A 23624-nucleotide genomic window follows, 5' to 3' on the forward strand; every position below is an offset into this window, starting at 1 on the left:
ATGACAGTGTTACTTCTAGTGGTTACCCAAAAATGGTCAATGCTGGAAATAACTAGACCCAAGATTTGGATCATGAACCTAATATAATCATATTCAGCAACAGGCTGGCTAAACAAACCTGGAAAGGAAAATTTAAAATGAAGACAAATGGGCCATAGGATAGAATAAACTTTCGTTTAAAGTCAATTAAGTATTTTAAGTACTGCTGCCCTGCGATAAGGTGAGGGAAAGGGCATGAAGACAACAGTAGTTATTTTGGAGATTGTAAGTTTATTACTGTGAACTGAACAAAATATACAGAAGCAGTCTGTGTCTGGATCTATGAAAGTTGAGCTATGCTGTCCAAAAGAACTTTAGAATTTAGAAGTATTTTTTCAAATTGAAATTTTTTTAAAACGAGGTTTAAGATACAGTGTTCAACTACACTGTTTTGCTTCTAATGGGTTAAGACACTTGGGCATGTCATCTGCATTAGTTTCTCGATCTGAAAAAGTAGCCTAGAAGAGTCTTTGAGATTATGTCAAACTACTTCTACGTCTCTCTCAGAACATAATATCTATACTCATGGAATAAAAATGATATCCATATGTTCAAATACTAGGACATCTTTTACATTACAAATATTCTCTCATTTGCAGATTTTTAATTCCATAGCAGCTTTATTGATTTCCTTCCTATATCTAGGTACATAATGCTGATTATTCTCAGTTGTATCATTATCAACTATTTCATAATAAATTTTGTGTGATTTAAAGATTTTGGCTGGGCGCAGTGGCTCACACCTTTCCCAGCACTTTGGGAGGCTGAGGCAGGTGGATCATGAGGTCAGGAGTTCAAGACCAGGCTAGCCAACATGGTGAAACCCCATCTCTACTTAAAAAAAAAAAAAAAAAAAAAAATTAGCCAGGCATGGTGGCTTTATTTTTTTTTTTTTTTCCAGCATATGTGCATGAGGGCTTTTCCTTCTGAACCTGTCTTTATTTATGGTCATCCCTTAGTATTCTTGGGGATTGGTTCCAGGGCCCCCATGGATACCAAAATCACAGATGCTCAAGTATAGCAGTCAGCTCTATGGAATTGGAAAGGATAGGAAAAATCAGCCCCTACTGATTTTTCAGCTACTCCGGGCGCTAAGGCAGGAGAATTGCTTGAAATCGGAAGGCAGAGGTTGCAGTGAGCTAAGATCGCACCATTGCACTCCAGCCTAGGCAACAAGAGTGAAATTCCATCTCAAAAATAAAACATAAAAATCGGCCGTGCTCGGTGGCTCATGCCTGTAATCCCAGCGCTTTGGGAGGCTGAGGCGGGAGGATCACAAGGTCAAGAGATCGAGACCATCATGTCCAACATGGTGAAACTCTGTCTCTACTAAAAATACAAAAATTATCTGGGCGTAGTGGCGTGTGCCTGTAGTCCCAGCTACTTGGAAGGCTGAGGCAAGAGAATTGCTTGAACCTGGGAGGCGAAGGTTGCAGTGAGCTGAGATTGTGCCACTGCACTCCAGCCTGGCGCCTGGCGACACAACAAGACTCTGTCTCAAAAAATAAAATAAGATAAAATAAAAATAAGTAAATAAAGAATAAAAAATATTTTAACTTTCAGTTAAAATTTTTGATCATCAATTCAAATATATCATATATCACCAGGTGTGGTGACTCACGCCTATAATCCCAGCACTATGAGAGGCTGAGGTAGGTGGATCACCGGAAGTCAGTCAGGAGTTCAAGACCAGCCTGGCCAACATGGTGAAACCCCCACTCTACTAAAAATACAAAAATTAGATAAGTTTAGTGGTGCACCCCCGAGTAATCCCAGCTACTCAGGAGGCTAAGGCATGAGAATCGCTTGACCCCAGGAGGCAGAAGTTGCAGTGAGCTGAGATGGCACCACTGCCCTCCAGCCTAAGCAACAGAGTGAGACCCCATCTCAAAAACAAAAAACAAAACAATGATATACTGAATTTTAAAACTTAAATACTATCAAAACAGCAGTTTATATAAAGTAACACTGTCACCACAATGAAAAAGATACATATGTAAATACTGATATGTGGGTCACATCAGGGGTCTTCATAGTAAGGGCATAATTTTGTCACTGATGATTAAGTTTAAATGGGAAGGTTGTCAAAATCAAAATGAAATCACTTGTGTCAAACCCTAACAAAAGTATAGTTGGCCCTCTATACATGATATTCCGCATTCATGGTTTATACCAATCACAGACGGAGACTATAATATTCTTAGGATACCAAACTCATGGATACAGCAGGGCTGATTTTTCCTATCCTTTCCAATTCCATAGAGCTGACTGCTAGATTTGCGCATCTGTGATTTTGGTATCCATTGGGGGCCCTGGAACCAATCCTCAGGAATACTAAGAGATGACCATAAAGACAGGTTCAGAAGGAAGAGCCCTCGTGCACATATGCTGAAGAAGTATTAGAAAGACTCTCTGAAGGGCTCTTATACACATCCTTCTATAATAAAAACTTTTGCCAAGAACTTTCTAAACTGTACTTTGCTACATTATTAGTACAAGGATAGCCAGCTGATGTGCAAGAACACTTGCCAAACTGTTTCCATTAATGAACTGGTGTCAGTTCCTGCAATAAGCCCCTGTAACCGAAGCTCTCTTTGTTTCAAAACAAACTGTGTAGTTTCCTCTCTTGTCTTTCAAAGCTTCCCCTTGCCTCAACCTTGTTGGATATGCCTATGGTTCCCAAGGCCTGCATACCCCAGATCTGCAAATCCTCTAATAACCTCAGTATCTTTGGAGAATCTGTTTTTGACAAACTGAAACCTACCCATTCTAATATACTGCAAAAGAAATCTAAAAGAATGCATTGCTGAAGAGTGGAAAATGAAGACCATCTTTGTACACATTGTTTGCCTCCCTGAAACTCCTGCCAACCCCACAGAACACCTAGCAAACAGATTTTCCTCCTACCACCCACCACCCCAACCATTTGGCCTTCCCTTGGTTCTGTTTTTTTTGGTTTTTGTCTTGAGAACGTCCTGCTCTGTCACCAAGGCTGGAGTGCAGTGGCATGATCACAGCTCACTGGAGCCTCAACCACCCAGGCTCAAGCGACGGTCCCATCTAAGCCTCCTGAGTAGGTGGGACTAGAGGTATGTGCCACCATGCCTGGCTATTTTTTTTTAAAGCTTGACTTATTTGTTTGTCTGTCTTGCTTTTTGCCCAACTGGTCTTCAATTCCTCGGCTCAAGTGATCCTTCCACCTCAGCCTACTGGGATTACTGGCATGAGCCCCTGAGGCTGGCCTTCCCCTAGTTTTTGATAAATGACTCCATTATAATGCCATTTATGTTATTTGCTATGTTAGTTGCTTCCATGTTTGTCTCCTTGCTAAACCATCAGTGCCCCAAGGGCAGGGTCTATGTTTAATTCCTCTTTGGGTCTTGACGGTTTAGCTCACTGGTTTGTCTATAACGGGAGTATAACAAAGATACACATAATGACGGAAGATAAGTTAGCTCTCTTGAACCAAAAAAAGAAAAAAGATATAAACAAATGTCAAAAAAGCACTCGTGAAAAAGCTCTGGATTAAAAATAAAATGGGGACATAATGTTATCAACCATTTCAACTTTGCACCAAAAGACAACACAATCTGATATAAAAAATAGACAAATGTTAAATATTGACTCCCACTTAAATATTCTGTAGAAATTTCTCCCTTAAATCATTTGAGTCATTCAAATTGTCCATGAAATAGACAATCAGAAATTAAGTAGTATATAGAGCTAACTATGACTATAAAGCAGACGAATGCGTAATAAGCAAGATATTTGTAAATTAAAAAAAACCTTTCCACTTTTGAACCTTAATTCTATATATTTTCTCAAATTTTTAACTATTTTTGAACCATAATTCTATGAATTATTTTCTCATACTTCCAAATTATTGAGCAAATATTTAATTGACTTTTTATATTTCACCACCATATCCAAACTGTGCAGCATGCTAATATATATTACAAACAGTGATCCATAGGGCTGACAGCAAGGCATTTCAACTGGGAACACCAGGGGGAAACAGAAGTGTGTCCAGGGGAAGGGACTCTCTGTGTTGATTGACTCAGAGCAGCTTATCCTCACATTTCAAACGTATGCCTGTCTTTTCAAAGATAAACATTTACACAGCCTTGGATGATCAGGCTTTCAGCTGACTATGTAAATAAACAAACATGAAAAAAATTTCCCCTAAAGCCTGGCAACAGATAACAAAAAGGGCTTGAAGGGGTTTCTAATGGAAAAGAACTCAAACTGTAACATGTATGCTCAAGCCAGTGTGGGTTGATAATTAGGACTATAAATGCAAACAAATCAGTTGATTTTTCAAAAATAGAAGGTAACATATTTTCAAAGCCTTAAGTAATCAATAAATTAGTTCAGAGAGATTGTATATTATAAAGAAGCACAGATACTATAATAAAAATAATAAATTACTTCAAGATGAGGTATTCATCATTCAAATGTGATTTTTTTTCTTTACTCAAAAGAGGCTCCATTATGGAGGTAAGAACAAAAGGTAATATGACTCTGATTTCTAAAAAATGAAAAGGTTACACATTTTGTGCTCTCTGAAGTGATCATTTAACTCTAAAGGTCGTTATGCTTCTTGAACAAATATAAGAACAAACAAGATACAAGAAAATTTGATGAGATTGAACACAAGAAGAGATTATATAGAAGTTCCTCCTATATACTCTATAGATAACTATAGATACATCTGATTCTTTAAATACTCATTTATTGCCACTGTAGAACTAGAAAAAAATGTTTTTAACTTTTCTGAGGCAAGGGCCAACTTTGTCAGGTAAGTAGAGTTAATTACAACTTAAAAAAAATTTTAGAAAAGCAAGAGGAAAAGGAGAGGTGAAAAACGAACAGTAGTTACCTACTATGTTTTGGTGAAAAGGGCCAGGTTCTTTGCACATTTAACAGGTATGCTCTGTACAATTCAGTGATACAGATGGTAACATTTCAATTTTACAGAGAAGTAATTAGGAATCGGAGAGGTTAATTACCTTCCCTAAGATTACAGTGGTAGAGCTAGGATCTAGACTTCAGCTTGTCTTATTTCTGTGTCTTTTCCAAATTGATTCCCTAAATCATGTATTTATTCTTAAGAACATCTTAACATTATACAGATACTCAACAACATACAGGCAATATAACAAAAGCAGAAAAACAAGGCTCAAGGAATCAGGACAGAAGCACTAATTCTAGGCCTTCCTTCCTTCTCTTCTACTTATTAAGCTAGGAAATCCTAGAAAAATAATAAAAATGGCAAGCCCTTAGGAACTTAAAAGGACTGAGTGGTGAGGAAGAGGGATGGTAGATTCAGATTGGTCTCTACCATTTTTAATATAACCTCTGGCAAATAAACTGATTGAGCTAATATTGGTTTTATTTATTTATTTTTTTTTTTTTTGAGACAGTTTCACTCTATCACCCAGGCTGAAGTGCAATGGTGTGATCTTGGCTCACTGCAACCTCTGTCTCCTAGGTTCAAGAGATTCTTGTGCCTCAGCCTACCGAGTGGCTAGGATTACAGGCATGCACCACCATACTGGCCGATTTTTAAAATCTGTTTGTTTTTTCAGTAGGGATGGGGTTTCACCGTGATGGCCAGGCTAGTCTTGTACAACTGACCTCAAGTGAGGCACTCACCTCAGCCTCCAAAGTGCTGAGAGTACATGGGTGAGCTACTGCGCCTGCTCTCGTCTAATGAGCCAATATTCTTAAAAATAACAGGATTAACAAAATTATATCACTCTAAGGGTGTCACTAGAATCCAGATATCTGAATTTTAAATCTTGCTGTCCAAAGCAGGTTTCTGCCCTATTATCTGCACTCTAATATACTGAATCACTGTTTCATTGTTATTTCAATTAGATATGTAATTCTCTTAAATACAATGTAAAAGGTACTATACTAAAAATAAATGTAAATGATGAAAAGATATTTCCCACATCCTCCAAAATTATTATACGCAAATAAGATACATACAAATCTTTGTGCTAAAACGTGAGGCCTAATTTTTAAAATTGACTCAATTTTATTCAAAAAAATTCAAATTAATGTACTTTTTCTTACACAGGAAAAGACAACTTTTAGATTTAAAAGGCTATACCCACTTGAACTTTTTACCAACTTGAACAGCCTTTCAGTCAGTTATATATAGAAATACTATATTGAGAAAGGGAGGCAACTTTGGAAGATCTGATAAATATTAAGAAATTAGAATACCACTGCATTTGTTTCTTCTTAAAGGGAATAAAACAAACAAACTGTGTGTTTGTGCGTGCGTGTGTGTGTGTGTGTGTGTGTGTGTGTGTATTTTAACTTTATAAAGTTCCCTTTATTTCTTCAATAAAATTTCTTTTCAAATGTGAAATACAATATTTTGTTAAAAAAATAAGAAGCCAAAGTTATGTTTTCTTTTAAAACAAACATAAATAATAGTTTACAAGAATTCCAGTGTATAAATTTTTAAAGTCTCAAGTCACTCCACTAGCCCAGGTGTAGGACTTATTAACTAAAAACATACACAGAAGTATCTGTGTATCTTTTTAGCATTCAAGTAACTTTTTAAAAAATTCAACATCAGAGTTCCTAACGGAATTATAATCTTCAGTTTATTGGCTACGACTTGTAATTGAGCATCACTGGTGTTAATAATTTTGAACTGTGTCTCCAGAAGTCAGCAGTGCATTTACAAATGATTATTTTTAAAGTACTTAATTGTCAGGATGAAAAAGACTGTACGTTTTCCTTAAGAGTACAGCTTTGGAAAATATAAAAATGCCACGTGAAATTAAGTTGAAAAAATACTTAAAGTAAACTAGGTGATTTATCACAGTTTATAGAGAATCTAGAAAATTAGGGATAAATATAATGTACAAATTCAATTTAAAATAATCTACAATGATTTATATTCTATCCTCTGCCATTTACATAAAACTAAGATGAGGTACAAAAATTAAGCAATATTTTGAGTTTCCCTGAGAATGCCAAACAACTGGTTTGAGTTTTTTCTAACTAAATTGATTATTAAGCCAAGTTTATCACAGATTTTTGGCTATATAAACACAAAAAGCTTATCAATAAATGAGGCAACAAATAACTTCTTTTATATATTGGAAATTATGACATATTTTAAAAATCTGAAAAAAAGCATTACATTGACTCAAAAACTATATAGACTTCCTGTAAACTTTTGAGAAAAGTTATAATTTGATCAAAAAGATACTTGGAAACATAGGGTAATAAAACAAGTTTTTAAATGTTCACCTTCAATTTATTTCATAGGTCACTGTTATATCATCTAATAAGATAATTAAAAACATGCAAGCAGCTGGTACTACAGCTAAACAGATTAATGTAATAGTCTGTAGTCATATGTGCTGGCAAGGGGCTTGCCTCTTTTGGTGAGGAGAAGGTCAGCTGCCCTTGGGAAGAGGAGGAGAGGCATGGCCCTATGCTACAGTCACTAAGTTAAACATCTTCAGCAAACTGATAATCAGGTAACTACTGTTTCTTCTTTCATATCCATTAAGGTTCTTCTCTCAGTTTTAATGGTTAAATAAGTTACAGTGAAAGCTCACATAATCTGGCAGACAACATTGGTCTTTAAAAAGCACAAGATATATTTCACAAAACCAATAATATCTTCTCAAGCCTTACAAACTTCCCATTTTAATGCATCATCTGCAAATCAGTTCAGAGATTTACAATCTAATTTTAACCAAAATTTCCAAAACAATATCTGGACTATTACTCAAGCATCATATAATAATTATACTGGGGCCACAGGAGTTAAATGCAGCTGTACTCTATCTGAATCCATGAAGCAAGATCAAAAGAAGCTATAAATCCAAAAGCAAATCTACCAGGTTATTAAAAAAAAAAGACTATGAATATTAGACACACAAAGCTATAGTTGGGGTCCATTCATTTTAAATTTTAAAACTTATGTGTCAAAGTTCCAGGTATCATCTCTGACTTTATAGTAAAACACATTCCTTTCATCTTCACTAGGTGTTCAAATTTGTTATACACAGGTAACCTAAAATATGTGTTAGAGATTGAGAGTGTCAAAACGCAAGTTAAGCTTGTTCTTAGGCACTCTTTCTGCAAACAGACAAAAAATTTATTTTCTTATAAAACATATTTTTATCTTCCTTCTGGTATATTAGATCACTGTAACAATTTCTATAACAGCAAAAGGTTAATGATGATGACAATGATGATGATGACATTGTCTGGAACATAAAAGCAACTAATATTTACTCAGCATTTACCATATGCCATTATTCTATTAAATGCCTCATATCAACTGTATTTTATCATCTCTACTTCAAAGGTGAAGGTGAAGAAACTGAGGGTGAGACTTGTCCAAAGTATTCAAAGTATTTGGAATCAGGATCTGAACCAACATACTATGTTTAAACATTATTTTAAATAACAGACCCAGCGTGGTGGCTCACGCTGTAATCCCAGCACTTCGGGAGGCTGAGGTGGGTCAATCACCTGAGGTCAGGAGTTTGAGACCAGCCTGGGCAACATGGTGAAACCCATCTCTACAAAAAACACAAAAATTAGCCAGGTGTGGTGGCACACACCTGTAGTTCTAGCTACTCAGGAGGCTGAGAGGCAGAAGGACTGCTTGAGGCCAGGTGGTTGAGGCTGCAGTGAGCCGACATAGTGCCACTGCACTCCAGCCTGCGTAAGTGAAACCCTGTCTCAAAAAACAAACAAACAAAACCCCCAGAGACTATGCCTTCTTGAAACTGACAATCTAATACCATAATAATACAAATAATAGAAAGGATACAAATTTGACTGTCCAATTCAAGACCGAATTCAAAAGCTAATAAAATCTCAACATATGTTAGAAAAAGGTATATGTGTTAGATGGTGAATACAAGCAACAAAGTTACCCATTTATATGAGATGAGCACAAAATAATTAATACTATGACTTTGCATTTATATTTTCAAAAGGCCTTTATTTTATACATTTTTACCTGAGTCTTTAAAACGGTTATGGAAGGAAACAGGTTAGGTATTATAATGCCCATTTGTTAGATGAGAAACTAAAGTAAATCTTAAACCTAGACACAAGTATATATAATGTATGAGTACTAGGTTTAAGGCCTGCATTGTCTAATTGTGAAGAATGGCTAGGATTTCAGAGGCAGTTTAAATAATAAGAATGAATGTAGAATTGTTATGCAAAAGGACATCTGAGGGTTGCAACATTTATGTTTTTCTAATAACCTGTTTCTAATTAGTTTAAAGAGCTATAATGGCAATGAAAAATACTTTTCACTTTCAAAAGTAAGTTTTATTGAAAATTCTACTGCCATTTTAATGTGATTCTGTAACAATTCCTAGATTTTGTCAGTTAACCTTAATATGAAGCTATACCACAGAACTGTGCTTCTATGAATTCTACACTTAACCCAAGTGTCAAATTCACAAGTAAGCTCATTATATTATAAGAGCTATTGCATACTGAGTAGAAAAATATTCATTTCACACCTTAGGTACTAAAATAGTATTTAACAATAGCACTGGCCTGCGAACTATTAAAAGCCCATTTTTACTTACTGTATTACCTGAGTTTTTATCTTGCCTTTTTAATTGCAACAATAAATTAATATTCTAACATTACAACATTGATTTTTAATCAATGCCTGTCATTTTTAGTCAATGACAGAAATTGATTAAAAATAGTTAACAGTAGTATTTATTGTGCAAAACTACAATAGGAGTTCATTTTCAAATTAAGCTTATCACTTAATAATACTAAGATACTTTATTCAAGAACAAAAAACTCACAGGATAATACTATACCTTCACATAAAAACATTTCTCTTTAAATGCCTGATCTAGGTGACGGTGAAGTGGTTGGGATGTGACATGTATGCACTTATGCAACAATCCTGTAGGATGCAGGATGCATGTACTCCAGAGACCAAAGCACAATTTAAAAAAAAAAATTCTCTTTATATTATACCCACTATTTACTATAATTAGCTAAACTACAAATGTAATTGTAAAATACAATTCGCCAACAAAATTTATACACATATATAGGATTTTCATTCCTTTGAAATACATTATTTTTTGTCTTGTTTAATTGTATTTATATCTAATAAATTACCATCATAGATTTCACATATTATCATATTAAGATTCCTCTGTTATGTGTCATATTTTAATATTTATTTAACTTTCATATTTACTTTTTTTGGTTATTGTTATGATGAGCTGTGACACACTCAAATATCCCCTATTTGAGTGTGTATTAAACAATTTGAGTATTAAACAATACTACCTATTGTTTAATATGTCAACTACAAGCTTTATATTATACTGAAGGGCTAAAAAAGCATGGACAATTCCAACATTTATAAGGTAGGATGGATACAGTGAAAATTTAACAACAATATGTGACCTTTACTGCTGTGATAATACCCTTCTAGAACACCATGGGAACAAAAGCCTTTTGTAGCATCCGTGACACTTGAACAACTGATCACTGATACAGACCCCACTTGGTATAAAATAAATATCTCAAGTGTTTCAATTACGATCTTATTTCTGAAATTCATAAACAAATGTAAAAACTGTTTCATTTACTACATTTCTATTAAGTGCCTCCAGTATAAAAGGCCCTACTCTAGATGTTAAAAGCCCACCTGAAATCTGAAGAAATAAATAACACAGTTCCAATTAAGAATATATAATATGTATACAAATAAAAATATAAGCTAAGCATAAATTCCATATTTATTACAGAAAAGGAGATACAGTTTAATATTCAAATTAGTTTTCAAGTACACGGTGGTTCTTGCATGTATTTTATAGTGTTGTTACACAAGTAGCAGAAGTAATTAACCATAAGAACAATGTAGGCCAATTAAATTGTTACTTCAAGAATCTAAATTGCCATCTATAATGTTAAAATGTATCATTATTGAATTTGCACTTTTTTTCCTAAAAGAAAATAACCAACTTCTTACACCATTTTGGTTCAGTATACAAATTTTCAAGTATTACTGAAAATACTTTAATCTTTCTTCTTCCTGACTTTCCCAGATATAAGGTACAAATTTCATAAACATTTACTGGAGCAAAATTCAAGTTATGAGGAGAATATTAAGAAAGGACTAGGTAAAATAAATATTTTCTTAATTAGTACATCCTTTTAAAAAATTACTAATTGAGAAGTAATAGCCCTATTTGCTGAAGAACTTAAACAGGGTATTAGCAAATAGCACTTAATTCAACCATGAACTACATTTTAAGCTCTCTTAGGCACTCATGAGAGGTACTATATTTTAGCAGGAAAATTAAAAGGAAGCTTAATATTGTAACAGATACACCGGAAAAACAAAGGCAAAAATGGATTACAACGAAGCTAAATACCACATGTGCATTCATTCCAATTACCCTACTATTGGCTAACAACAGATACTGTAGCAAGTGCATTTACTCAAGAATTTCGAATATTATATTTTTCTGTAACTTATAACTCTGAAGAAAATAACATAGCACAGTATTCTTTCTATTGGTCACTTTTTAAAAACACAAGCAGTGATTCCTTACTATTCTAAGATCAAAACCCTATATAATTATGTATCTTATACATTACCTTGTAATATTATATATATATGTATTCGTCACCTACCTATAGGAATTAAAAGTCCCTTCAGAGTCTAAAGAACTTGTTCTTCTTCCATTTTTATTTGAATCTCCTGCAGAAAAAAATTACAACATTGAAATAATGTAGTTAAACTGAATATTTCAGTTGAAAAGCTGTAAAGGCTCTATGCAATGTATTAGTCAAAAAGCACATATCCCCTCCCCCTTCCCCAAATTATCTTTTGTACTCAAAGCTTTTTAGGGAAAAAATTCATTTTGATGCCAAAATATAAACCACTGCCAATCCTAGACTGGATGGTAACAGTACCAAAGTAATTGCTATCAGGAACAAATGAAGCATAGTACAAACATTTTCTTCTTATGAATCACAGACATAACTAAAATTATAAACCAGTGTTTAAGAAGAAAGGCAATTTTTTGTTGACCAAGTCACCCATCCTGATCAGTAGTACTGTCAAAAGAGAGCAGGTAGAGACCCGACCCGGATGATTTTCAGGTCCCAGTTTGATACTCTCTAGGAATTTAGTAGACAGAGGTAAAAATAAAAAGCCAACTTGAGAAGTAGTGATTAATTAATGAGGTTTTAATATGCCTTACTTAATATTCTTTAAAAAACTTTATTAGCCTTAGGTTTTAACTGTCAAAAGTTCTGCAATTTAAAACATGAAAAAAGAACAGTATCAAAAGGTATCCGGTCTCCTATAATATCAAACATTTAGAAAAAATTTTTTACTCAAGAATGTCATATTCATAAAATCAAATTTAGAACAAATTATACATACCAATTTAAAGACTACAGAAGTAAATGTACTAAAGTTGGAAAAAAATGCTTACCAATGTCCCAATGTTATATATTCTTATTGATCGAAATTTAATGTTTCATTTAAAAAAAAATACACTTCAAAGTATAGTTTCTATGAAACCATAGTATACCACTATTAAAAATGTAATTTGTTCTTCAAAACAAAGTTTAGAGTGTGATTACATTTTATACTCCTAATTCCTATAATGTAACTTTCAAACATCAGATTATATTCATTTTTATAATATTTATAGCTTAATAACAATGATTTATCCAATTTTAATTTATACTTTTAATACACTTTCAACAATCAAAGGTACAACAGGAAATCATCACAGTGGTCGTGGATAAATCAAACAGTAATTACAGAGCTTTCACTTTAAAGATGAGATTATTTTTAATTATTGAGTATAGTTCCTGAGGTACTGTACTTATATAATTATGCTACTCATTAAATGGGTACTGAATGCTGAAATGTAATTTTAATGATAGCTACCTATCTTTCTTTACATATTTTATAGTTGACAGACAGAAGAACAGTGGTTCTTTTTGAGAGTTTGGTGAGATATGTGCAGCTGTGTCAGTGTTCAGGAGGAGGAGAACTGGACTGAGCACACTTATTAAACTTGCAACTCTACTCTTTTTTCAAAATAGTATTCCAGCTTTTTTTGTTTTTTTGAAAAAACAAAAAATCCTAAAATGGATTACAACACTTAAAAACGGTGACAATTTATAGAAGAAAATAATCCTAAAACATATAAATGTTTAAAAATAACCTAACTAGGTATATGTTACTAATTCTTTGAAAACATGGGTATGGTAATATTACTCACACAACACCCTTCATTTTCTTTTAAAAATTAATAACATTATAATACACTGAAAAGATTTTTAAAAAATTAGTCTATCTTGCTAAATGAAAATTTCCTACAACACATGTTATTTAACAGCTTGCAGACATTTCCTGTGAAACATTCCATAATCAGCATAGAATAAGCACTATATTATACATTTAAAATGAGCTTCTTTCTCCTTAAAACTAAAAATTATGATTAAACATGCAAAATCTCCCAAGAGAATACTTCTTCCTTAAGCTGATATTTATCAGATCAAATATTAAATCCTTCAAATAATTAAGAGACTTTTGGTTTTATAAACAACCAGGTTTGATCATCTATTATAAAGGTTTTCTTTAATTTTTATTGTTTCCAAATGAAAATATCACATTAAATGTAACTTTCAAGGTGCAAAAAATAGTAATAGAAAAAAGAAAGCAGGTTTTCTTTCTCAAAAACATATCAAATAAGGAGTACAATTGTTTCACTAACAATATTAGAGCAAACATTTCAGAGTTGGCTATATGGGGAAAAGGCAATAAAGTTTTGAAGCGGGAAAAACGCTTTGTTCCCTCAATCCTCTAGTTGAAATTAATTATAGGAAATGTTTATGAAAACATCTGTTCCTTACAATTATAAATTCTTAATTTTAGTATGAACGATTCCAGACTCTTATTTTGAAAGGAAACTGTCTGACTATCGAAAGGTTTACAAAAGAACAGACAGAATCTGTAACTCTGTAAAATTGTGTATACAATTTGCTACATCCTGTAGAGATTTTCCTTGGTGGGAAACATTTGGAGGGGCTTAAAACCAGTAACTAGGAGAAATCGAAGACAAACAGAAAGGCTCATTTTTCATTTAAGCTGTAATATGATAAAAAAAACATATCTGTAACACCAGAAAACAACTTTCACCAGTTTGGGAAATAAACCAGTGTTACTTTACTACTGAATCTAATTTGGAGGTAAGTATAATAAAATAAGTATTAATTTTATAAGAGATTTAAGTATAATGACAATACATGGGAACATACACGTAGTGTTTCCCAAAAATAACAACAGAGGGTGCAAGAGAGTTTAGTATGATGTTTTTACTCGCTTTTCTGATCCTTGAACTAAGATGTCAGGTAGCCAGAACTGTAACAAGGATGCAAAGACTATATTTGGATCATACATACACACACATATAAAACACACACACAGAAACATAGTATTAATGTAATCTTACACAAAGACTATTGTGATTAAACAGCACAAATATCTAAAATGTGTTTTCAAGGTAACAGAATTCCTTTTACTTACCTGAAAAGTTATTTACCTATTAAGTAATTTTTAGAATACAGTTGTAACTTTTAAGGTATTTCAGTATCTACTGTAAACTAACCAGTAAAACAATCTAGATGTCTTTAATGAATATATTTTGAATATATGCACGAATTATATGCAATACATAACACATTTGTGTTACTATATAACATTGTACAACATTTATCTATAGGAACAATTCATCAATTACTTGTGACCGTAAGTTTGAAATCTATGTAACATTCATTTCTCATTAATGGGTAAGCAACTTTCCTAATGGGTTCATAATATTTACAATTAAAATAAATTGCTCATTTGCAAAAATATGCTGATAGTTTAAATTATGAAGAAAGTGCATAATATTGCCTAATAATAATTTCTAACATGTGTGTCTAACTTATTAAGCCAGTATGTATAACTGTAATTTAAATTTCTAAACAGAATGAATGGGATATCAGACTCCCTTTTAGCTTTAACTGAGGTCATGTTTAGCAAAGGACATTTTTGGTTCTGTCTGTGCACTACTGAAATTTTTCTAAAGGGAGGTTTATAATAGATTTCTGTAGTATTTTTCTATACATAAACATCTAGGTTCATGAAGACAGAGCCAGAGATTTTTAAACTAGGTTAAGTTAAAAACAGCCAGAATAACACTATAAATAATCATGCCTACTCAAATGTGTCTTCAGTTTACCTCTGAAAATATCAGGTTTTAGAGTATCATATCACACTAGGTATGAATTCTGAAAAGTATTACATAATAAAGAAAAGGTTTTATCTTTGAGTCATTAGAGAACTGTCAACATACAAAGTCAGGTATTTAATAGTTAGATGGGGGGAAATCACTTGGTTCAAACTAAGATGAAAACAAAGCTATGAGTTTAGTGTAAAGTCCTGAAAGTCTTTGAGTCTTTTAAAGGAATTAGTATATACCAATGAAGTGTTTTAGTTAAATTTAAAATACTTTAAAAAAGAAATGATTTTTAAAAATCTATGAATAAAGTATATTCATGTGTTGACACACACAGTGAAAGCAAAGCATAATGACTCAGCATTATCTATAAATATGGTAGCCACATCATTTGAGAAATCAGGCTACCCATTAGCCACCCCAAGCTAATTATTTATGCTAAAAATACAGGACCACTCATTAGATCTAAAAGCCAGTGCCTAGAGTCAATACAGAAAACTCATGAATTTTAAAATTTTCGATTTTCTTTGTGGTATTTACATTCTAAAGATTTAATAGCCATATTTGGTTCTCTAAATATTTTTAAATCATTATTGTAGATAATGAAAACTCAGATGTAAAACAGAAATTCATTAGAAGTCAAGTCTTAAACACATTTTCAAATGGACCATTTTAATTTGAGAAAATAACGTTTTGTTATTCCTGTTAAACCTTTAATTCTTAAAAAAAAAAAAAAAGAAAGAAAGAAAGAAAGAAAGCAGCATGACATCAGCAAGATGGCAGAGTTTGAAACTCCAAGTACATGTCCTCCTACAGAAACACTGGAAAACAAAAGGTACTTTTCAGGACTTTGTAAAAGCTGTGACAAACGGTCAAAAATTTTCCAAAACCAAATGAACACTGAATCAAGAAAAAAGGTAACTTAAAAATTTTGTGGTGTTTACACTTGCACTTGCCCCACCCCCTCCCTGGCACAGTAGCAGTCTCGACGTAGGTAGCTACTTTCCCAGGGTGGGAGTCTGATATTTGTTCTCAAAGGGAAAAGGGAACAATGTTTGCAAATTATTGTGCATATATGTTCTAACCTGTGTAAGGGCCACCTGAAAGATGACACAAGATGCCTTTCTCTGTCAGGCTAACTTAGAAGAAGCAGTGGACATCAACAGAACACACAACAAGCCAAACTAAAAACCCTATATATAATCCATTCTCACATTGCTATAAAGCACGGCCTGAGACAGGGTAGTTTATCAAGGAAAGAAGTTTAATTGAATCACAGTTCCACATGGCTGGGGAGGCCTCAGGAAACTTACAATCATAGCAAAAGGGGAAACAAAAATATCCTAATTCATACAATGGCATAAGGAGAGGCGCAGAGCAAAACAAGAAAAAAGCCCCTTATAAAACCATCAGATCTTGTGAGAACTCACTACCACAAGAACAGCAGCATGGGAGTAACCACCCTTATGATTCAATTACCTCCCACTGGGTCTCTCTCACAACACATGGGGATCATAGGAACTACATTTCAATATAAGATTTGGGTGAGGACCCGGCCCAACCATATCATTGTGACCCTGACTGCTCCCAAATCTCATGTCCTTATATTTCAAAACACAATCATGCCTTCCCAATAGACCCCCAAAGTATTATTCCAGCATTATCCCAAAAGTCTAAGTCCAAGGTCTTATCTGTGTCAAGGCAAGGCCCTTCCCCCATGAGCCTGCAAAATCATAAGCAAATTAGCTATGTCATAGACACAATGGTAGTACAGGAATTGGGCAATATACCCACTCCAAATGGGAGAAATTGGCCAAAACAAAGGGGCTAGGAGCCCCATGCAAGTCTGAAATCCAATAGGGCAGTCATGAAACCTTAAAGTGGCAAAATGATCTCCTTTGATTCCATGGCTCATATATGTGTCACACTGATACAAGAGGTAGGCTTCCGCAGCCTTGGTTAGCTCTGTTCCTGTGGCTTTGCAGGGTACAGCCTTTCCCCTGGCTGCTTTCACAGCTGGCATTGAGTGTGGCTTTTCCAGGTGCACAGTGCAAGCTGTCAGTGAATCTACCATTCTGGGGTTTGGAGAACAGTGGCCCTCTTCTCACAGCTCCATTAGGCAATGCCCCAGTGGGAACTTTGTGTGAGGACTCTGACTTTACATTTCCCTTCCACACTGTCCTAGCAGAGGTTTTCCATAAGGGCCCTGCCCCTACAGAAGACTTCTGCCTGGACATCCAGGTGTTTCCATATATCCTCTAAAATCTAGGTGGAGGTTCCCAAACATCAGTTCTTGTCTTCTGCATACCCACAGGCCCAACACCACATGAAAGCTACCAAGGCTTGGGGCTTGCACCCTCTGAAGCAACAGCCCAAGTTATATGTTGGACCCTTTTAGCTATGGGTGGAGCTAAAGCAGCTGTGACCCAGGGCACCATGTCCTGATCCTGCATAGAGCAGTGGGGCCCTGGTTCTAGCCCATAAGACCATTTTTTCCTCCTAGGCCTCTAGACCTGTGATGAAAGGGGCTGCCATGAAGGTCTCTGACATGCCCTGGAGAAAGTATCCCCATTGTCTTGGTAATTGACATTCTACTCGCCATTACTTCTGCAAATTTCCACTGTGGGCTTGGAATTCTCCCCAGAAAATTTTTTTGCCCTATCACATTGTCAGCCTGAAAATTTTGCAAACTTTTATGCTCTGCTTCCTTTTGAATGATTTGTTCAGAAATTTCTTCCACCAGAGACCCAACATCATCTGTCTTAAGTTCAAAGTTTCACAGATCGCTAGGGCAGCGGCAAAATGCCATCAGTCTCTTTGCATAGCAAGAGTGAACATTATTCCAGGTCCCAACAAGTTCCTCATTTCCATCTGAAACAACCTCAGCCTGGACTTCTTTGTCCACACGACTATCAGCATTTTGGTCAAAGCCATTCAACAAATCTGTAGGAACTTCCAAACTTTCCCACATCTTCTTGTCTTCTGAGCCCTCCAAGTCTGTAGGAAATTCCAAACTTTCCCACGTTTTCCTGTCTTCTTCTGAGCCCTCTAAATTATTCCAACTTTTGCCTGTTCACCCAGTTCTAAAGTCACTTCCACATTTTTGGGTATCTTTATAGCAGCACCCAATCTCTGTGGTACCAATTTACTGTATTAGTATATTCTCATGTTACTATAAAGGACTACCCAAGACTGGGTAATTTATAAAGAAAAGAGGTTTAATTGACTCACAGTTCCGCATGGCTGGGGAGGACTCAGGAAACTTATACAATCATGATGGAAGGGGAGGCAAATATGTCCTTCTTCACATGGTGGCTGGAAGAAGTGCCAAGCAAAAGAGGGAAAAGCCCCTTATAAAACCATCAGATTTCATAAGAATTCACTTAATACCACAAGAACAGCAGGATGGGGGTAAGGGTCCCCTTATTCAATTACCTCCAACCAGGTCCCTCCCATGACACATGGGGATTATGAGAACTACAATTTAAGATGAGATTTGGGTGTGGCCACAGCCAAGCCATATCACCCAGAGAAGCCTGAAGCAAAAGACTGCAATTGAAACATAGACATTCAAAAGCATTCCTGTGTTTGAGGGAAATGTAGAAGGCCATGTGCATGCCCAAAGCAACATGCATGATCAGGAAGTAACTGAGAAGACCCTAAGCTTCCACCAAAAGCTGATCACTATATGTGGATTGCAAGCTTAGCTAAACGTTAAAGAACTACTGTGGCACACAGCCAGTCTGCAAAGACAGGAAGAGTTTTTTAATTTTGAGGGTGGGGTCTATATAAACACAGTGTTTTTAGCTTTTAAATGAATAAATATACTCTTGATGATCTCTGTTTAAACTTTAAAGTATTTCCTGGAGCAAACTTTACTGTACTGGTAAAATTAAACTGACAGATTCAGTTTAATGAAATCAGGAACTAGAGCCATTAAAACATCATAATTAAAAGCTAAGATTCAGCCATTTATTTGTTCTGTTACTTAACCATTCAATATCTCAGACTCCTCATCTGTAAAATGGGGACAATAACAGTTTTACCACAAAATGTGGTAAGAAAGATTAAATGAGATAAATGCATGTGAAGTGCTTAGTGTATTATATAGTACAAATAAATCCTCAATAAAAGTTAGCTATCATTTTATTAACATTTTAATCAATGTATTTATAATACTGGTTCTAGCAGAGGAATAAACGTAAAAGGCTACTAGTTCTATACAAGGATAATACACTCCCTCATAACTTAAATAATTGAATATTGTGACTTTTTACTTCTTAGCAATTAAAAAGTATTATTCCTGAAAACATTTATGAATTATATGAGGATGGTGTGTAAGACTTGTGAAGCCCTTGCAATGTCCTTCCTGATAATGATCTTATCAAACATAAAATATTTAAAGAGAATAAGGAATATGGTAAATTTAAATAAAATTACAGCCTTGAAATATAAAGCCATATAATTTCATGAACTTAAGATACATAAATGTTTCTTGAAACTGGTAAAAGACAAAAAACTAAAACCATGGTCAATCTATTAATAAACTAAAACTAACATGTATGATAGTATATACTATTACACATAAACCAATAACAGATAAGCTATAAGAAGAATTCATTAATGATTCTGTCACTAAATGGGAAACAGGGACTAATTTCAAAGAAAATCACAAGTAAATTACCCAATTTAAGTTAATATGTGCTATGGTTGAATGTGTCTATCAAAAAGCATGTGTTGGAACTTAATACACAATCCAACAGGGTTAGGAGATGGGGCCTCGTGGGAGGTGTTTAGTTCAAGAGAGCTCTCCACTCATGAATTAATTAATGCTGACTATAAAATAGCTTAATATTGTGTGTTCAATCTCTTGCTATCTCTCCCATGCACTCTCTTGCCCTTCTGCTTTCTACCATGGGATAATGCAGCAAGAAGGCCCTCAACCAGACACTGGCACCTCAATATTAGATTTCTCAGCCTCCAAAACTGTGAGAAATAAAATTATTTTATGAATTATCCAGTCAGTGATATTCTGCTATGATACACAAAACAGACTAAGGTAACACATAATAGCATGCAAATCCAAATATTTCTATTTAGTATGATTGTCATTTCTCCAGGTACTCTATGGATATAAAGCTACCTGATGTCTCAGAAATATAACAGAGTAGGCCAGAATCAATCAAGAAAACAGAATTCAAAGGCAAAATTAATATTTCTTGGTCCCACCATCCACATCTATTACAAGAGGGGGATGGTACCAGATCATATCTGATCACTTGGGAACAGGTATATAGCATGTGTGTGATGCGAGGGGAGGGAGGAAGGGAAGAAGGGGAGAGAGAGGGTGGGAGGAAGGGAGAGACAGAGAGAGGGAGGAAGGGGGGAAGAGACGGGAGAGAGGGGGCAGAAGAAGGAAGGGCAAAAGAAAGGGGGGTAAGTGGGGGCAGAGAGAGAAAAGAGATTGAAACATTTGGGGGTGAGGCCCAGGGCTCTAGTTTAAAGGGTTCCCTAGATTATTCTGATGATACACAGGCCTTTCCTATTCTAAAATTATAAGCTTCTACTGTACTAAAAATGACTATTTTATTATAGAAGGCAATTTAATTTGCCCTAATTGAGGAAATTATTGGGTATCTTATATGCCCTCATTTACTAATGACTAACAATAAGGTACAAGCTATGATCTCATTTTCCAGCAATAGTAATAGACTGTATTGAGCTATGCCAACTTCACACATTATCCTAATATGTTCAGTACCATGTACTCTTTACTGGGGGAGGGTAGAAGCTCCAGATGTTAAGCAGAACACTACTAATGGCCTCTGAGGTTCTACCATAGACCACTTGGATCTCAAAAGCATGTTCCAGAGAAAGAGTTGCAATGCTAATGCTGTATTTTAGACAATTACAAAACACATTTCCACTAAGTACATAAACAACAAAGTAGACTTTCAGAAAAACTTGCTAAGAAGTAAATATGTTGATAAAGAGTATTTGAAAATATTTCTTTAAACTTGGAGAAACAGTATTAAGGCCATAAAAGATTTCATATGGTTTGGCTGTGTCTCCCCTCAAACCTCATCTTGAATTGTAGTTCTCATAATCAACACATATCATGGGAAGGACCAGGTGGAGATAACTGAATCAGGCGGTGGGTGGTTTTCCCCATCCTGTTGTCATGATAGTGAGTTCTCACGAGATCTGATGGTTTTATAAGGGGCTTCCCCCTTCGCTGGGCACTCACTGTGTCTCCTGCTGCCATGTGAAGAAGGATGTGTTTGCTTTGCCTTCCACCATAATTGTTTCCTGAGGCCTCCCCAGCCATGCAGAACTGTGAGTCAATTAAACCTCTGTCCTTTATAAATTTCCCAGTCTTGGGTATTTCTTCATAGCAGTATCAGCATGGACTAATATGTGATTATTATATAATCTGTCATTTACTACAATTTTATCTTAACAAAATACAAATAACAAATTGGTTTAAATTTTGGCTGACTGAGACTTTTAGCCTTACTACACTCCAACAAAAGCTTAAATAAAACATATCCTCCTCAAAACAAAACAAAACAGCATTAGATTTTCAAAAAGAATCTAACTGATAGTAGGAAATTCTAACCCTAACATTATCTGTTAAGTGCATAAATATATGCATATATTATTTACTAAATAAAATAGAGTATATGTGATAGTAAAGTCCTATTTTACTTTCTTTCAAATAATACCTATAGAATATTTAATCAAAATTATTCTTTTTCTTCAGTGTCATAAAAAGGAAACATTTTTTCTACAAAAAAGAATCATTTGGGCACAATCATTGCCAGATCCCTTAAGATTGAACATCTAGTGGACAAGACTTTATAAAATGTAAAGGCATCCATTAGCCCCAAGTACTGAACTTTAGATGTTAATATTAGATATGTCCCATTTTGGTGCCTGAAAAACTCACTGGGACTATATGCAGGATATAAATCACCATTCATGAACCAGGATAGCTGATTCTATCTGCGTCTTTTAAATAACAGCTATCTGGACAAGTTCATACAACAAATATCTACTTAAAAACCATAAAAGGCAATTTTACTATGATGTTCCAAAGCCTAAATAAAGAAGTGAAGGTAAATATTCTCCAAAATATCTTTAGTCTTACAAAAAATTTACTAACACAAATCACAATAAAATGTTAGTGATTAGTATTTAAATCTAAAAACCTCAAATATCAAAATTTTTAAAAATGTTTACCAATTCCTTCAAATAAAAAAATTCCAAAAATATTTTAATTGATTCATATAAAAATGTGTTTTTATATGAATCAAGGTTTTCAGAAATAATGCTTTTTAATTGCTAAGAAGTCACAATATTCAATTTCTTTACTAATTTTTGCTATGACATTAAAGAATTATTATACTAAAATAGTATTTAAAGAAAAAATTATAAATCCATGAATTGATATGTATGTACCACTTTATGATAATGCATCTTTATTTATTAAAAACGTGATTTTTAAAAATCTGATAACTAGAAATATGTCAAAGTAATGGCTATTCCTTTAAATCTGCTAGGAAGTGTACAATGTTGTACAAAATCCTTGTAGATTATTAAAAATATCAAAGTAGTTATCACTTATTGAGCATTTTATTCAAACAAATTATTCATTATCTAGACCAACTGTAATGGGTCCTAATCAATAAATGCATTTTGTAATTCCAACTTTTAGTCATAAATCTAGATGTAATAGTTTTTCCAGGATTTTTAAGTTCTTTCAACAGTCACATGTTGAACACTTACAGTATTCAAGTGCTGACATTATAGTGGTAAGCAAAAGCTCAAAATCCACCCCTGGCATACTTCAGTTTGATCAATGTCCAGCAGAGCAGAGAGACAGCCAAAGCAATGCACAATGACAACGTTCAAAAATGTAATAAAGGATAGTTACACACCTTACTATAATAATATATGACCAAGAGGGTGGATGAGTCACAGATCAAAAAGGGTATACAGAACATTCCACTAGAGATCAGCATATGCCAAGATCCTGTGGAGTTCACGTTAAGGATTTTGGTCTTTATCCTCAACAAAAAGTCAGTAAAAGAAGGGTTATAGGCTGGACACAGTAGCTCATGCCTAAAACTGTAACACTTTGGGAGGCAGAGGTTGGCAGATTCATTTGAGCTCAGGAGTTCGACACCAGCCTGGGCAACATGGCAAAACTTACATTTACAAAATATCAGCTGGGACTACAGGTACATGCCACCATGCCTAGCTAATTTTAGGGGACTGGGGCAGGGG

At 34.5% G+C, this 23624-nt stretch overlaps 1 protein-coding gene across 10 annotated transcripts in view; it reads right to left on the bottom strand.

Annotated features, from left to right (window-relative positions):
* TBC1D5 (TBC1 domain family member 5) overlaps positions 1-23624 on the bottom strand; it is a 553318-nt gene that overhangs the window by 247554 nt on the left and 282140 nt on the right. For 8 of the 10 annotated variants that reach the window (XM_037736376.1, XM_017522211.2, XM_037736379.1 and 5 more), the window contains one exon: positions 11725-11791. The exons of the other annotated variants lie outside the window; for them this stretch is intronic. In XM_037736376.1, the coding sequence (XP_037592304.1) occupies positions 11725-11791 (67 nt within the window). The remainder of the gene's footprint in view (positions 1-11724; positions 11792-23624) is intronic. 10 annotated transcript variants of the gene reach the window in all.

This window comes from Cebus imitator, unplaced genomic scaffold (genome assembly GCF_001604975.1).
Source record: "Cebus imitator isolate Cc_AM_T3 unplaced genomic scaffold, Cebus_imitator-1.0 Scaffold24, whole genome shotgun sequence".
Lineage (NCBI taxonomy): Eukaryota > Metazoa > Chordata > Mammalia > Primates > Cebidae > Cebus > Cebus imitator.